At 45.7% G+C, this 16476-nt stretch overlaps 7 protein-coding genes across 7 annotated transcripts; 4 read left to right on the forward strand and 3 right to left on the reverse strand.

The window, feature by feature from the left end:
• Positions 1-112: 112 nt before the first annotated feature.
• On the forward strand, positions 113-1819 carry F4817DRAFT_336532 (2-amino-3-carboxymuconate-6-semialdehyde decarboxylase). The gene is made up of 3 exons (XM_049303179.1): positions 113-347; positions 404-1099; positions 1159-1819. Exons 1-3 carry the CDS (start codon positions 298-300, stop codon positions 1526-1528), a joined length of 1116 nt encoding a protein of 371 aa, XP_049159428.1. The 5' UTR covers positions 113-297; the 3' UTR covers positions 1529-1819.
• Positions 1820-2030: 211 nt separating this feature from the next.
• On the forward strand, positions 2031-4003 carry F4817DRAFT_98366 (putative monocarboxylate permease). Its single transcript, XM_049308117.1, has 2 exons — positions 2031-3352; positions 3426-4003. The coding sequence occupies exons 1-2, from the start codon at positions 2341-2343 to the stop codon at positions 3755-3757; spliced, it is 1344 nt and encodes a 447-aa protein (XP_049159429.1). The 5' UTR covers positions 2031-2340; the 3' UTR covers positions 3758-4003.
• Positions 4004-4943: 940 nt separating this feature from the next.
• F4817DRAFT_336535 (MATE efflux family protein) lies at positions 4944-7146 on the reverse strand. The gene has a single exon (XM_049303180.1). The coding sequence runs from the start codon at positions 6677-6679 to the stop codon at positions 5228-5230; it is 1452 nt and encodes a 483-aa protein (XP_049159430.1). The 5' UTR covers positions 6680-7146; the 3' UTR covers positions 4944-5227.
• Positions 7147-7873: 727 nt separating this feature from the next.
• F4817DRAFT_98372 (uncharacterized protein) lies at positions 7874-8738 on the reverse strand. Its single transcript, XM_049308118.1, has one exon. It carries the CDS (start codon positions 8583-8585, stop codon positions 8016-8018), a length of 570 nt encoding a protein of 189 aa, XP_049159431.1. The 5' UTR covers positions 8586-8738; the 3' UTR covers positions 7874-8015.
• A 650-nt stretch (positions 8739-9388) lies between these two features.
• F4817DRAFT_336540 (ankyrin) lies at positions 9389-10283 on the forward strand. Its single transcript, XM_049303181.1, has 2 exons — positions 9389-9598; positions 9664-10283. Exons 1-2 carry the CDS (start codon positions 9444-9446, stop codon positions 10166-10168), a joined length of 660 nt encoding a protein of 219 aa, XP_049159432.1. The 5' UTR covers positions 9389-9443; the 3' UTR covers positions 10169-10283.
• Positions 10284-11435: 1152 nt separating this feature from the next.
• Positions 11436-13924, reverse strand: F4817DRAFT_98392 (putative FAD binding protein). Its single transcript, XM_049308119.1, has 5 exons — positions 13318-13924; positions 13011-13265; positions 12547-12956; positions 11676-12494; positions 11436-11620 (listed from the first exon to the last, which is right to left on the reverse strand). The coding sequence occupies exons 1-5, from the start codon at positions 13416-13418 to the stop codon at positions 11544-11546; spliced, it is 1662 nt and encodes a 553-aa protein (XP_049159433.1). The 5' UTR covers positions 13419-13924; the 3' UTR covers positions 11436-11543.
• Positions 13925-15205: 1281 nt separating this feature from the next.
• On the forward strand, positions 15206-16018 carry F4817DRAFT_336544 (uncharacterized protein). The gene has a single exon (XM_049303182.1). It carries the CDS (start codon positions 15307-15309, stop codon positions 15535-15537), a length of 231 nt encoding a protein of 76 aa, XP_049159434.1. The 5' UTR covers positions 15206-15306; the 3' UTR covers positions 15538-16018.
• Positions 16019-16476: the final 458 nt, after the last annotated feature.

Genomic DNA, 16476 nt, shown 5'->3' on the forward strand with positions numbered 1-16476 from the left:
CGCGAGCACGACTTCGGCCTCCGTAGCGGGAAAGATTCTACCAAATTTAGGCAAGTCTCCCGCTATACTTAGGAACGGAGGCTCGCTCTTAAGTCCAACGAGGAATATGATCGGATGACGAAATACCGATGCAACTGTACGTTATGACAGGCCATCTATCACACGCCCACTTGGTAGTAATTATATATACAGCCTCGTATAACTGTTAATTCTTTCTCTTTCTCTATTTCTTCACGCCGCGCCTTTTCTCCTCAATTTTCTTCTAACGACATTAATTCCCGGCCAGCTCCGAACATCATGGCTCCACCCGTCTCTAGCACCAACGGCTCAGGTCTGGTCGACACTCAGTAAGATACAACCCAGTAGATTAAAAGAAACTGTGATAGCTAAAAAGATTCAACAGTATTCATGTCACTACCCCCAGCTACTTAAAGGCTATAAGTGATATCGGAGGTGATCCAAGTGGCTGGTCAACTCCTGTTTGGACATTAGAAGATTGTGTACGCTTCTGCGACACCATTGGGGAAAGCTTCTCTGTCCTTTCCGTTACTACACCAGGTCCCGCCATTTTTGGTCCTACCGAAGCAGGTAGAAAGTTAACGCGAGCGGTCAATAATGAAGTGTGGGAAGTCTGCTCTGGGGCAAAAGGTCGGTTTGGCTTTTTTGCTTCTTTGCCGGACTTCAACGACGTCGAGGGAACTCTTGAGGAAATCAAACACATATTTGAGGAGGAGAAAAAGGCGAATGGGGTTATTGTTATGACCTCGTACGGAGAGCGACTGTTGGGAGATGAACACTTCAAACCCATCTGGGAGTCGTTGGAAAATTACAAGGCACTTGTTTTTGTCCATCCCACCGTCCTGAACATTACGCCAGAAAAGGTGGGAGGGTATCTTCCCGCACCGGTTATTGACTTTACTCATGCTACAACAAGAGCCGTTGTGTCACTTCTTGTTTCTGGGATAGCGACCGCTTGTCCTAATGTTGACATAATTCTGAGTCATGCCGGCGGGACGATCCCTTTTATTGCACAGCGGGCTATTGGGTTCCTTGCCGAGCCGGCCTTCCAAAGCCAATCCCGCACTAGTGTCACTGAGGCGTGAGTATTTATATCCTTGTTCCAACTACATATTATTCCGATTTAATATCGAGCTCTAGCAAACATGCTCTCGGGCGCTTTTACTATGACATCGCCCTTTCCACAAGTACCCCACAACTCAAGGCACTATTAGCGTTTACCTCGCCGTCGAACGTTCTCTACGGTAGCGACTACCCATACGCGCCTAAGCGTATTATCTACGAAGAACTACTACGGTATAGCAATTTTGTAGCTAGCGAAGAGGGTAAGGGTATTAGACCGGCTTGCTTGAGTAAAAACGCAATAGCCATTCTCCAGAAGCACAAAGCTGAGAACACTATTCTGCCCGTGTCTCAGGAAGTTGGGGGCTCAAAAGAGCCGGAATTTGGATTAGAGAGTAACCAGGTCGCTGAACAGGCAAGACATCAGCTGGCAAAGCTTGACAGCTAAATATTTGGACTTTATCGTTGGACATAATGATTCCATCCAATATTCTTCAAGAAGATTTCCGGCCTTAAGAATATTATTCTGATAAAAGATGAAAAGTCCCTTGGTGGCCTTGTATAGAATATCAAAGGGGAGTTCTTCGTCCTGGGAAAGTCTTATAAAAGATAACAATCACAGTTAGGTACCTAGGTAGGTAGGTAGTATGAGATAGCCCGCCGAGTTGCCCTGTATTGAAAATGATGGGATATAATAGCCTATAGGAGAAGCACGAATGTCATTTGTTTACGATCCCAGCGTATCTCATAGAAGGCAGGTAAAAGTAGACTGTATGATAATCTTTTTTAATCAAAGTTAACAAATAGCAGCTTATAAATCACAACACTACGACGGGCCCATAAAAACAGTACCGAAAGCTATAAAGATGTAGCAAAATACATGGCGGTGGGACCTCCAATGCCACCCTATAGGCCCCAGTTATTGCGCCTTTCCATTGACAACTACCACTCAATCATAGAACTTCTCTTATGAACCCATCCAGATGTATCATTCCTTAGCGATAAGACTACTTCAAGCTAAGCGTTCAAAAATGCGCAACCTTATATTATATAAACGCTTCCGTCGTCATTCTTCTTCATCTCTTAATCCGCCATAGTTTTTTCTTCCTAGGTAGATGTAAACTTGTGTTTATCTAGCTTCCGTTACCTGATATCCCCTTTCTACTACCGAGTATTTCCTCCGACTGTTGGAGCTATCGAAGCTTCCACAATACGCATTGACCGACTTATAACCATATTTCTTTTTCGAATTCTAAAATAATGAGGCTTCATACTCGTATTTTAGGATTCTTCTTCCATCCCATGATCGAAGGTGATCCAGGCCCCCCCCCTGATGGTGGCTCTCGAGCCTGGCTTCAGATCCTTGCCGGTCACTTAATCAACGCCCTTACATGGGGATATTCTGCTTCATTCGGCGTCTACCAACTCTATTACACAACTACATTATCGCTACCCGAGTCGCAGGTATCTTGGATAGGCTCCTTTCAGGTTTTCCTCACATTCTTCGTGGGAACGCTCTCGGGACGCTCTGCCGATGCCGGATACGCACAGCACACAGCTCTGCTCGGGTCGATCCTGATTGTGCTCGGAACATTCATGACAAGCCTAGCAACGACGTATTGGCAAATCTTCCTCGCTCAGGGGTTGTGTACAGGCCTCGGCATGGGCATCTTGTTTATGCCGGCTATAGCCGTCATCAGCTCATATTGGAAGAAGAACAAAGCGATGGCCTTAGGACTAGCTTCCTCCGGGAGCGGGACTGGGAGCGTTATATTCCCTCTTATCGTACAGAATCTTCAAACTACTATTGGTTTTTCTCGAGCTGTTCAGGTTCAAGGCTATGTTGCTCTTGCATTTGCAATCATCATCAACCTCCTACTCCGTCCACGGCTCCCACCTCGTAAGTCTGGTCCATTGGTTGAATGGTCAGCGTTCCAAGAGCCAGTTTATATGTTGTTCACTATTGGGGCATTCCTAATGTTCTGGGCTCTATACTTCTGCTTCTTCTATATCAACACCTACGCTACTTCGATTATTGGCCTAACTCCTGAAGCGGCTGTGAATCTACTCGTAGTCATTACCAGCGTCGGCATCCCAGTACGACCCATTCTAGGTTTTGCTGCTGATCGATACTTCGGTTCCCTGTCCACTCTGATCATTGCTACTACCATTTTAGGCGTACTACTATATTCTTGGATTGCGATCTATACCGTTGCCGGCTTATATGTTTGGTCGGTATTCTATGGACTTGCTACTGGGGCAGCCCAAGGGAGTAAGTGTTCGAGTTCCCCCTCCGAATCACGTCTCCCATCGCGAAAGGCTGCTAATACTCTACATTCCAATAGTATTGGTAGCAGGGCTCGTATCATTAACTACAGACCCCAGTAAGATGGGAACACGATTTGGGATGGTGTTTTCCGTATTAGCATTTGCATCGCTAGCGGGTCCTCCGACAGCAGGTGCGTTAATTCAAAGCGAGAGTGGAGGCTTCATGAAAGCGCAAATCTGGGCTGGAACTGTGACCCTTGCTTCTGCACTCTTTATATTCGCTGCTAAATGGAGACAAATGGTGATGTCCCATCGGATCCAGGGCTCTGACAAGTCTTGTAAAATGGATCAAGGATATATCGAAGAGGTCGTAGTCCAGGTAAACAGCAACGAGCAGACTAAGACCTAAATACTTCCCATCTTCCAAAGATAGCAGGTTATGGGGACCAGAGGCAAACCTCGGAAATACGTGTTAGGATGCTTTTACGCGGATTACATGGGATATAAAGCCGACCATTGTGCTAAATCTTGTGGAGGAAAGAAGGCGTATCGCTTACTCGCAGTTAATCCAGCTATAGAGAATTTGATACCCTCTCATTCTACCCTAGGTCCGTTTCTAGGTTACTCTTCACATCCTGGATCAAGGGTTCCATGACCATATACTTCCAGAGGGAGAGAAAAGTCCGGCGCAGTGCGGCCAGTATACGAATTCGTGTCCGTGGTGCAGTCAGGAGTTAACGATGTCGATCCAGAGAGCTGATAGGAAATTCTAGAAAGGGGAGATATTAGCACCATCGAACATTTCTCTTCATACAGCTGAGTGTATCACACTAAAGATGAGTTACACTCACTCGCATGCACCCCCAGGACTCGTGCAAGGCCAAGTCTGGTTGATAGCGAAATGCCATCCCGGGCTCCCGTGTCCCCATCCAGATTGAAAATGCGTACAGTTCCAACATGTCGGGTCTGGAGTGTTCTCCGTTCCACATTTAAACCAAGCAGTCCCATCCTTATCCTGCCACTCGCCGTCCTGTTGCTGTACTATGAAGCCGCTGCATGCTTGCCGTCATCCCACAGGGTTTGTCACAAAGAAGGAGACGGTCGCCATGCTAGGGCGTGGGGGGATATCTCCTGGATGAGTGTCCACTAAGATGTAAAGAGTCAGCGTGCGCTATACGGAACATATCAACTCAGGGGTCAAAAGTTGTTAGTGTATTTAGACATACGATAAGGAGTCAATTCATCGGCAATTAGCCCAAGTGGCAGGAAATTAAGCTTACGTTGACCGAAACTAAACTCCGTGATCCTAACAACTTGGAGTGAGCCCTCCTCAATGGAACACTTGACTGTATTAGATGTAGTTGCTTCCGTAACAGTTTATATTAAAGGAATGCTAGAAGCCGAGGCGACAGTAATGAAGAAGTATGCCCTCATAATGAATTCACAATGCATCTTGCTTCTAGGAAAGAAGTGTTCTTCAGCAATTTGTTTGGTCGAAGTGTAACCTCTTCAGTCTAGAAGCAAAGTTCCACTTTGCGTTGAACGATTGCGCTTTGCATGGTTTCTCTTCAAAGGCAAATAGCTTATATAAATTTCTTAACACCATAGATGCCGTGTTTTGCCGCCTCCGTATCAAAGGACGCCGGATTCGACCATCTCCGAAAGGATTTATCCAGAGTTGTATTGCAGCTATCACAAGTCCGTGACACCGATATATAATATCATTTTTTTAACGTTTGATACAATAATATGGCATTTAGATGCCCCTTTATGATAAAGACTTGTTATACGCAAATGGAGGGGGGGGTTCATAACTTAGCCCCTATGTTGAAGCAGTACAGTTAAAAAGGGGTTAAACCCAACCGGTGCAAATCTTCAACTACATACCCTCTCTTAGCTTTACGCTAGCTACGCAATCCTGCCATCTCAAGGCCTTCATATAGAGCCCCTCGATAATTGCGATCAACACCATACCGCCACCAAGCCCGACCCAGACACCATTCAACTCCAACCTTGGAGATCCTAACTCTAGCCATATCGTCACGGGGACAGTGGCTATATAGTTTACTATTAATACCACCCAAGCGGCGACAGATTGGCGGCCGAGCCCACGAAGTATGCCATTCGTGCAGCAGATGACGGCATCCATAATCTGGAACACGCCAACGGCAAGCATGGTTTTGGAGACGAGATCGCAGACAATATGGTCGTCTGAAAAGAATGCCGAAAGGTGGTTTCGCAGAGAGAAAATAATCAAGCCGTCGGCACTACCTACGAGCGTATATACTACAGCGTACAACACAGCAGCGCGCCGAGCTCTCGCAACATGACCAGCTCCAATGAGATGACCAATACGCGTACTTATCGCGACCGCTATAGAAAAAGGGATATGCCAGGATACGACCGAGATGGTCATCAAAACAGACTGTGCTGCCAAATGATTTGTACTGAGGTAGGACGTGCTGAAAGTCAAAAGCTCAGAAGCGGCCCATTCTCCCAAGTTGACCGCAGTACCTGCGACGGAGAGCCGCACCATAGGTCCCCATTTAGAGAAAGCATCCCGTGAGAAGCCACCCCAGCACTGGTGTGACCACTTCCCGGTCGGTAAAAGTATATAAGCAAGAAGTAGGACAGGACGAAGGTTATTAGTAAGAGCAGCTCCCAATGCAGCACCGTTGAGGCCCATCCCAAGTTTAAAGGCGAAGAGCCAGCTCAGGAATGCATTGATGGGTGTGCATATAAGAATGGCAATCATAGCGCCTCTAAAATCCCCTTGAGCTTGGAGGAATCGCTTGCCCGCTTCAAACGACGCATATCCAGGCAGGCCGACCAAGCTAACCCGCATAAACGTCCCAGCCATGACCGTCAGATGATGCTGTCGCACAAAGATGGACAGCACCCACGGAGAAAGCACCCAGAAAGCACCAATGGGTATGACGGTCAAGATCATGAGGAACCACATCCGCTGGACGTGCAGCCCAACATTTAAAAGATTGCCAGAGCCATATGCTTGGGCGCACAGTGTATCCAGAGCAGTAGCCATGCCCTCAATCGTAGCGAACCCAACGATGTTCATCGTGGTCATACCAAGGCTTGCAGCAGCGAGGGCGTCTGCATTAATATGGCCCGCAACAAAGGTCGTGATAACACTGTATGAATATTGGAGAAGGTAAGTTGCTATGAGTGGAATAGAGTACTGCGCGAGAAGCCATAATTCGGACCCCCAGCTATCCCTGGTAGCAGATTTCAATGGCTGCGAATCGGATAATAACGGTGAGGATTCCGTTTGACCATCGCGAGCCGCCTCGTCATCTCGTGTATCTGAATCCATGGGTTATGGGCGTCTGACTATGGAAGTGAGTGATAGTCAAGAAAGTAATATAAATCCAGCGGAGAGAAACCCCAGCGGAGAGAAATCATTGCTTAAACTAAAACACAGACATATCTTAAAGCTAAAAAAAGAAAGAAAAAAGAAAGGATTGTCAATGTGGAGTATGAGATACTAGACAGCTATTGGTTATTAGCCAGATCATGCATGATAGCTATCTCTCGGTATACCGGGAGTCTAACACCAATATGTCGTGCTATTTAGTAATTTCAATAAAATATAAAACAATAGATACGTTTATATAAGTCGAATGTTATGTTGTTTGTCAGAACTAGCCGTGTAAACGGTTGGACCAAGAGAAATTGCGATTATTCGATTCGCCAATTCCTTACAACGCTAAAAACCACCCCTGCTGCTTGAAAGCAGAAGTCCTCCAAACGAGCCAGGAATATTCGGGATTATATTGGACCGCTCCGGCAGTGCCTCTTGAGCTTCACCGCCAATCTCCGGGATAGATTTCGGATTTAAACTTCTTGGTTTCGGTTTTCCGTGAGCTTACCGAGCCATCGAATAAGTCTAGCGAATTCTTTCAAAAGATAGTAGTTCGAAACGAATACCGCCAGCATCTACACAGTCTCGGAATACGCTCTCTCTGGTTTGTTAAGTTTCTCATCTGCGTAATACACCACGCACGTCAGATCTACTTACATACATATATGATGCGAGAATCCTTCTAATTCCTGCCTTTAAAAAGTGCGGAGGTGGGAGATAAGGAAATTTATACTCTACGGGCAGCAAATCATAGGGTGTATTGATCATCTCGATGAGAACTCTTGCACGCGAGGTGAGCTCAGATTGGTCATCGTATCTGACTCTTGGCCAGTAACTTCTACCCACGTCGTAGTTTCAAATGTTGTACGACAGAGATATAAGCAAAGGGACACAATTACAATTGCCAAGCTATGCATCAAGTAATTAGACCTCCTTTCACCATGGATCGTACTCATCGCACGCCTCAAAAAGGAGACGCCACCAAAGACAGGTAAATACGTCATAGTCTCGGGTAAGGACAGGGAGTTGCTTCTCAACTAATGAGCTACCATACATGAAGTCTTTGGTTATAGAAAATTAGGCTCTAATAGAACGGTAGGTAGCTATTATAACATATACATGTCCAAATTTCAGGTGGCACGGGTGTATTACCTACCTAGGTTACGTACCCTAGGTGTCAAGGCAAATTACGATATTAGAATCCTCACAAAAGAAAAAGCATAAGTTTGGCGAGAAGTCCTTGTTTTCTGTAAGTCCATCTCTATAGTACCTATAGCATTGCTCTGTCTCACTCTGCGAGGCTGTCTCCTTCCTTGATGATCTCCTGGTACTCCGGGTTATCAGGGTCAATACGAATGACCTTAACGCCAGGGGCAAGATTCGGCCACTCTACCCTATCCCATGTTGTGCCCTTCGTCCACTCTGTATCGTTTCCCCTTGGAAGCATCACATAAGCGGTACCTTTTGTGGTCAGTGCCAGCGCCTGTGAGCACACATCCCAAAACTTCGTCTGCTCTTTCTCTTCTGGGTGGAACTGCCAGGCGTCGGGCCAACTCGGGTCCCGCCACGATTTTACCAGTAATCGATACCCTTTCAGATAGCTACGACTCTCAATGGCCTCCGCTACCTTTAAATGATATCCGGGCCCTGAATAGAAGATTGTCGTATTTGGGAGAACGTTAATTTCAGCCAAACACTCATCCAGGGTGGGGAGGCTTCGACTAACATGGCCTGTTGGGTTGGTGGCATCTGTGTTGGAAGCATTCCCGCCGTTAGTGATAATCACAGGGGGCGAACCGGACGTAACATCCACTGGATTTATCACAGCAACCGCGAGAGGCTCCTTTGATTTCTTCATTTCGATAGCTTGGAATAGTGATTACCTCGTAGAGTGATATATCTTTCCTACCCAAGCCCAACCGTATATCATTAAACAGGTATATAATGGGTTTTAGTAGGGAAAGGGGCTTATATGTGCCACCCATTAGATCAATAGTCAGAGACATTACTATTGATTATTCTTATTACAATACTTTAAAACAATGACATAACAATTGTTTTGTTAAACAAGGAGGTACGTGTAGTTCCTTTATTCGAGTAACTTAGAGCGTAGATTCACTAAGAATTTTAAATACATAATGTTAAGGTAAAATCATATTTTACGTGAATAGTAACCTATAATTACCTAGGTAAGTCGAATCTTTCAAAAGTGAATACATTTGTTTGTACTTTAACAACAATAGTGGTCAAAGACTCTTAACCTCGGCGTCATTTTACAGCATTATCAAAATTTATTTTCACCCAAACGAAGGTATTCTAAAGTTGTTCCTTTTAATATGCTTAATATTGACTTATATTGAAGAAAAAAGTATTGAAACCTATCAAAATGCATATAGTTGGATGGCTTAGGTATTCAGTGACTGGAATTTGACTTCTTTAGCCTGTTAAAGTCTCAAGTTACATGTCATTTCTAAGAGATGACACCTATGTAATACAACATGCCCAGGTGGGTATCAACCAATTTACCTCGTTTGTCCCGTCTGTCCCGTCTGTCCCGTTTGTCTAGAGCATCTCCTCAAGTCGAGGAATGATTTGCACGTGACATGACCAAAGCCTTCAAATCGGAATATTTCAAACAGCACCGTATCAATATGGGGTTTCCTTCCTTATTATATCTAATAATATTGCTTCGAGTTTGCCAGTCTTTCATATCACAATGGATAATACACCTGCGCACGTAATACTAGGCGTCATTGCTGCCTGTCAAACATGCAGTAGCGAGACACGTTGGGATGTAAGCTTCATAGACGAAATGATTCAGCGTGGTTACAATATCAACCTAAGCCTTGGCAGCGCTGGGGGTATCTTAGGGTAAAACCTCATCCTCAAGTATTTGCTGACGCTATATACTGATACTTAAATTTTACTTTCCGAAGTTTTGCTATAATATCCGACAAGCTTCCTCTGGTCGAGTTTCTCCTTAGCCGCGGCGCTGACCCTAACGTCAATCTCTGTGAAGAGATCTATTCGACACTCGAATTCGCCATCATCTCCAACGCAAGCCTGCCTATTATTTCTCTGTTGATCGATCGTGGAGCTGTTGTCAAACAACGCAGCGCCGCTCTCCTTGCCGCTAGGGGCGGACGTCTGGATGTCTTAAAGCACCTTATCGCTTCTGATGCTGGGATCGATTCCATTCCCAACAATGAAGATGTGCACGACAACGCCCGCGAGCAGGACGACTGGGGCACACCGCTCCATGGGGCTGCTGGAAACGGCCAGGCTGATTGTGTCGCGTGGTTACTTCAGGCGGGCGCATCTCGTGACATCAAAAACCACAACGGCTTAACTCCTAGGGAAGCGGCAGAAAAGAGAGGGCATGCACGGTGCGTGAGACTATTGGACCAGAACGGAAACGAAGGTGGCTGTGTAGTTTCGTGAAGATGATGTTGGCTCTGAAGATTAGAATAGACTATAAAATGCCAACCAGATCGGCCGTCGACTCAAACTTCATCTAACATTAAAGACAATAGCTCCCGAAAGGGGTCCCGTTCGAGCTAATTTCCTTTCCATTGTAATCTTAGTATTGAACTGAGAAACGCTTGTAAGGTAAGCACTGCCCCCTTATTAGATTGATTCGTTTCTGGATTCTCGCCCTTGTCTTGCCTCCTATTCCTACACTATAGTACTAGAGTTCAATAGTTTACTTTACTTCAGCCCCTATGATTGCCACGTTGATACATGTATCCCGCCGCTGAGCCTCTTTCGCATCATAAGTAGTTACATAAAATGTGCTTGTTAGAGTCCGACTGTGAGCGATATATAATCCATACGATGCTATTGTTCTACATGCATCAATAATTGACCCCTTACTGCAGTATGCCTCTCCTTTTCGTATCGCTTATACTACTTTCTCCGTAACTAAATCACGATGGGCTTCGCGGTCCAAATATAAAATCCAAAGAGCTACTTTGGATTCGCTACATGGCACGAAACTAAATTGATGTTACTGCAAATAATATCACCTCCTAGTCATACGATATTTTCTAAGAGTTGCCAGTTTCGCCAAGCGCTCTCTTTCTACGGGTTAAGATGTTAAGCTTATGAAGCATAATTGAAATCCGGATCGAAGCTCTTCTAGAAGAAACTGGAAGTTAATTGGCAAAATACGAGGAGGAAGCGCCAAATCCATGCTGGTGTAACACTCCTTAAAATCATTTTCTGAAGAGGGTGAGCAAGCTGCGACGTGCCAAGTTACACACCTGCCAGATGTCCACGCGATAGGAATCCTAAGCGCTCGCAGTATGTCCACCTCATCGAGCCTACAGATCGTCCGATGTCATCTGAGATACTAGCAACCGAGTTTTCTAAGACTCCTCGTCATAAATCTTATGATTTCATGATCGGATATGCAAATCTACAGTTTCAATAACGGAGTTGAGAATCCATCGTTTTGACTGAATAACGTGCGTTGTGTGTCTAGAGAAAAATTCACGCAGAGTATAACAAATGATTAGGTAGTTCAAAGAGAATGGATTTGGATGGTCATGTAGTAAATAGGTATATAATAAAACTCCTTCATTGGATATCGTCTTCCCCATCTAATATTCACCACCTCGTGCTAATTCGGAAGCACTCTGGGTCACGGATTGACTGTGTATCGGCTAGGGTCCAAGGGCAGTTCCCGTCCACCAACTCCTCCATCTACCACCGCTCGAAGCTGTAGCGAGATCACTCATACTGGATTTCCTGCCCTCGCAAGTTATAAGGTCAAAGTATGGACGGCGCATATAAATTAAACGGCGAATATGTACACTTAAAAATGTTCCTTCCAGAACCGGAAGCGGACTTCTTTAGATGTTGCCTTCTTGGTTGCCTTGTGGATATCACGGGCTAGAAATTAAATTAGTGATTATTCGTAGGCAAGTGAAAGGGGTTTGGGACTTACCGGCTACAGCAGGACCACAGAAGTATACACCGACTGTTGTCTGCATACTACCCTCTAGACCAGTGATGTATGTTCGGTCCATAATTCCATCCCGCATTGCTTCAAACATCCTTAGGAAGTTTGGTCGACCAAAGTTTGTGCGCGCCTTAAGTTCCGTTAAAGGATCGTGATCGGCACCAACACTGTTTAGCACGATATTTTGCGTTGTGTCCATGTCGAGCTTCTGGGTTAGGTAAGTGTGAATCTTCAAGAACTCCACACCGTTGCTACCGGGAATGAGAGCCGCTTCGTTACTTTGAGATTCAAGAGATGATAGGAGAGTCTGGAACCACTCGAAAGAGCCGGTGTCCTTGCACACCCAGATAAATTCAACACGGCGGAGGCGTCTGGGCGGGTTCGGACTGTTGCGTAAGTGCCAAATGTTCTTCAGGATGGAAGCCCATGGCGTCACACCGATACCCGTACCGATAAGTACTGCAATTTCGTTCTCGAACACATCCTCGGCGGGCGCACCGTACGGCCCGTCGATTCGAAGCAAGGGCATTTGCTGTCCATTCTGTAAAGCGACTTCGTACATTCCCATAGGGTCAACACCTTCGTAGAGCTTGGCTTGTGCGCTACCAGCACCAACCGCATCACCTAATGCCCTGGTGAAATCTCCAACCTGTCGAACGTGGACTGAGACATAGGGATCGTACGGGCAAGATGTGATAGTAAATGGATGCCATTGGTAGCCGGAGACTGAGGGGACCTGTAGGAAGAGCCACTGGCCAGCCTTATACTTGAAAGAAGGCTTCTCGAACTGGATTTCCACAACGTCTATAAACGGTGTTAGCATGATAGGGCTGTTGTATTAATCGAGTTCTCTTACCATATGGATGGCGAACCACTCGAGTAATCTTAGTGGTACGCTTAGCTCGCACTTCCCGGTAAAGACGCTCGGATAGGTAAAAGGCTCCTGCAAACAATTCCCATCGCCACCCCTGGTAGCCAATGCAGTGCTCCCAGAAGATATCACCAGCAAATGGAGAGAAGGGCAGAGCGGTGTCGCGAACGAAGCAACCAACGGCATGGGTATAAAGTCCAAGGAAGAACGGGATGAAAAGGTGATGTGTGTACCAGAAACTCTCGAATGATTGTTGGCGGATGCGATGATGAGCAGTGGTATACATCAATAACATACAGAGGAGCATTACATGACCAGTAATGCCACCAGGTTGGGTATAGTGAATCTCAATCGCGGTAACTGGTCGAATCTGCGTCTTCTCCACGTTATAGAAGCTGTAAAATGTTAGAGTTGGCTCACTCCGGACTCAAAGAGCTTAAGGGACATACTTGACATAGTGAGCAGAGACGTGGATGACGGTGAAAAGTAGCATGGAATAGGCAACTTGACGATGGAACCAGATGTTCTCATCCAGGGGTAGGAACCTGATCTTAGGCCGTATCCATCGTACAAATGTCCTGCACACCGGTAGTAAAATCAACGTCCCATCAATCGCCAAAACTAAACCGGCACCTCGCGATAACCACACGGACCATGATAGTGTATTCAGACCAGCTAACTTGGGGTCTCGGGCCTGTTTCCACCTATAGTCACGTCAGTGATAATTGCATGATATACAATGCCAAGAAAACGTACCATCCGTAACCAAAGAAGAACCAGTGAACTCCCCAAAATAAGACATGGAATATGAGTTTAGTCGCAGTGAACTGCTTCTTCACCAGTTCGACGACAGCCATTATGCTAACCGATGTCTCCTCTCCCCGGGATATAAATTCAAATTAAAAGTTTGTCGACCTGCGACGCGATTTCGTGCTTTTCCAGACGGCGACTATTGGCGAGGGCGTTCGAAGCGAGTGGACGGACTGATCGATATCGATTTCCAACGCTTTCCAAGTAACCACCCTCCGTAGTTATTCCTCTTCACGTTTTCCGATTATTAAAAAGGGCGTATTATCCAACGTCGCGCACCTAGAAGTAAACAAAACCGAACCAAAAAGAGCGATCTGAGCCAGCAGGAGACGAATGAAAGGATGGCGAAGTAGGGAAAGTCTCGAGTGAGAGGCGGAGTCTTTCTACGTCCTGATTGCCGCGCGAAGGACCAAGAGAAAAGAATTAGACGTAGATATTGGTGGGCGGGGAGTAAGTCATAAAGGACGACAGAACTAGGACGAGGTGGGCAATGCGATCAGGCGAGATCCACCGTCCACGGTCAAAAAATGAAAAGAGCAAGGGTGGTATGGATGTACGAAGATCCGGAGCTTGTTTGGTAGTCTACCATAAAGCTTCTTGCAGGGGATGAAGGGGGTTTCTCGATATCTCGGATGTCAATAGCCCATGAAACCTTAAGTTAATCGTGAAGATGCTAATCCGTTTTCTGTTTAATTTGTAAAGTGGGAATATCGAAAGTCGAGATGTGGAGGGTTTATCTCCGCGGCTAAACTACTTTCACGTAACGATGAATCCTCATCAAAGCTCTTCAAGGCAGATAGATTATAGGCTTCTCGATGGGTGACTAGCGGTTCAACTGGAATACCTAGCTGGAGAAGATCAAACGGAAGGGGAGCGTTTCGCGAGCCGTCGATGCGGTGTCAGATTTGCATCCGATGAACACTGAATTTGATCGGACGGCAGTATGTCAGGCACGGATGATATCCAGAATCACACCCTTGTAAAATGGCGGGGGCAGAGTTGAGACGGGCAGCGTTTGGAAGCGCTGCTCTTTGGCGTTTCGACAGGGGGGAGTTGACCCTTAGCCTGCTATGGAATGTAAGTGCACGTACCCTTTTTTATAACAGTACAAACATTCAACGGCGTATACGAATCGAAATTGTGTAAAAATATGATAGGAACCATATCGTCGGAACTGGATGGGTGATCGGGGGTTATTAGGTAGAAATATGCAAGATGTCTTCAACATGTAAATTAGGCGCCGTAGGTCAAGACCTTTTGTGAAAACCAATTAATTGAGGTTTATGGAAAAATAGCTATCGAGGCTTGTCCAGGCGGGCGGTTGCTGAACAGCGCGGATTCGTCCAGGTCAAGGGCGGGATATCGTATGTGACCAATAGAATGATGCGAGGCCGTGACACTTCGACCAGTTCGACTTATCCTTAGGACCCTTGCTCCATTGCCAAGTGACAGTAGAACGGGTTCAGCCTATCCCGTTGCAGAGAATGTTGCTTTTCCCCTTATCCCACTTAGCTTATTCCCCCTCTTTAAGCCCCCTGCCCCTGGAATATGTCCAAAGTTAGACGAGATCCCGTCAACTAATCTGCAGCATGAGCAGACATGCATGTACTAAAATCACCGCATGGAACACCCGCTAGGCTTTTTCGATACAATGGCCTCCCAATAGCGCATAGTGATTTTTGACCCTTTTTAGTTGTATCTTCAATGTACGCTTGGCGCTGCCGAGACCCGAGAAGTTACATTCGTAGCACAAGGATGACGCCCACGTTGCTGGCCCTGTTGGTCTTGGTCTTAGATCGCCATGCTCTATGTAGATATCCTCGAGAAGAAGTCGTATGATTGTAAAAAAATCAGACCACTTTTGAATGGCATTCTTAAGAGTTGAATATATAAACCCGTAGTAGCCGTCATGCCATCTGAAAAGAAATTCGTCGTATGATCCTTCCATGTCTATTCATACAGCTGCTACTTTTGAACCCTTGGGATTCGCTTGGTATTGAGAATGCGACTCATGCCTCTTCTCTAGCGAGGTCTACACCTGACATCCACTATTTTCTACTAGGTATCGGATCAACGATAGATTCATCTGGGTGTAAGATACCAGAAACAGGACTTTGGTATCCTACTGCCTTGACTTCCTATGGCAGCTCAGAAGCCCTAAGCTAACAGCTACCTAAGGTAATGACGATATACCGTTGTGAGGGGAGATCCGAGGGGAGATACTGTGACAGCTTTCTCATGGTCAAACAAAACCATCATTTACCACTCGTCTCACTATAAGCTTTGGGGTAATGATCGCACAAAGGCCAGCACTAGTCGTGATAGTCGGAGTTTGAGGCGACGCCAAAGATCCTCAAGAGTGCCGTTCGTGTTGCTCCCTTTTACCATGTACATTGTGCGGAGCAGTCAGCCTCAGAACACGGCGTTGACGTCGTTTCTGGAACAGTTCGTGAACGCAACCCTGATGTTCTGAAACGCTTAGCAGAGCCTCAAGAAAGTGTAGTATAAGTGTTGCATAACCCTTCAAACGTTAGCGTATGGATCTAGATTTCGACGCTACACTATAGAATATCCCTACAAAAGATAGGCCAATTGTATTCCGTATTATAGAAATATACGGGTCTTCTTACTAAGGCTACAGTACATACTTATTAATGCTTAGCCTTGGACGCTTGTCCGTTCTTCGTATCGGAAATGCCCATAGATCATCCCTAATCATCTACATTGAACTTGTTCCAAAGCTACCCTACCTCATAGAGGCATTCAAAACTATATGTCAGTTAGGCAAACAACCCCGAGGATGCTAATCTGAAATATGTTCATATCAATATGGCAATACGTGATTCATTTGGGTAATAATGTGATTCCCCATTAGGAGAGTCGCATAGTGGCTTTCCCGGCTCCCCAAAATTTTTATTTTTTTTTGGCATATTCCTTCTAGAGTCGATATGAAGTGAAGAGGTACTTTACTCATCCAGTAACCTAGATGTATCATCGACTCATATTCAATACTCATCTAAGTAGATTAGTGTCCGCTACATCAATCTTGTATTATTCCGCCAGACACTCAGACTAAGCCACTCGCAATGCCCTTAAATCTCATCT

Source organism: Daldinia loculata, assembly GCF_022478755.1.
Source record: "Daldinia loculata strain CBS 113971 unplaced genomic scaffold F4817scaffold_22, whole genome shotgun sequence".
Classification (NCBI taxonomy): domain Eukaryota; kingdom Fungi; phylum Ascomycota; class Sordariomycetes; order Xylariales; family Hypoxylaceae; genus Daldinia; species Daldinia loculata.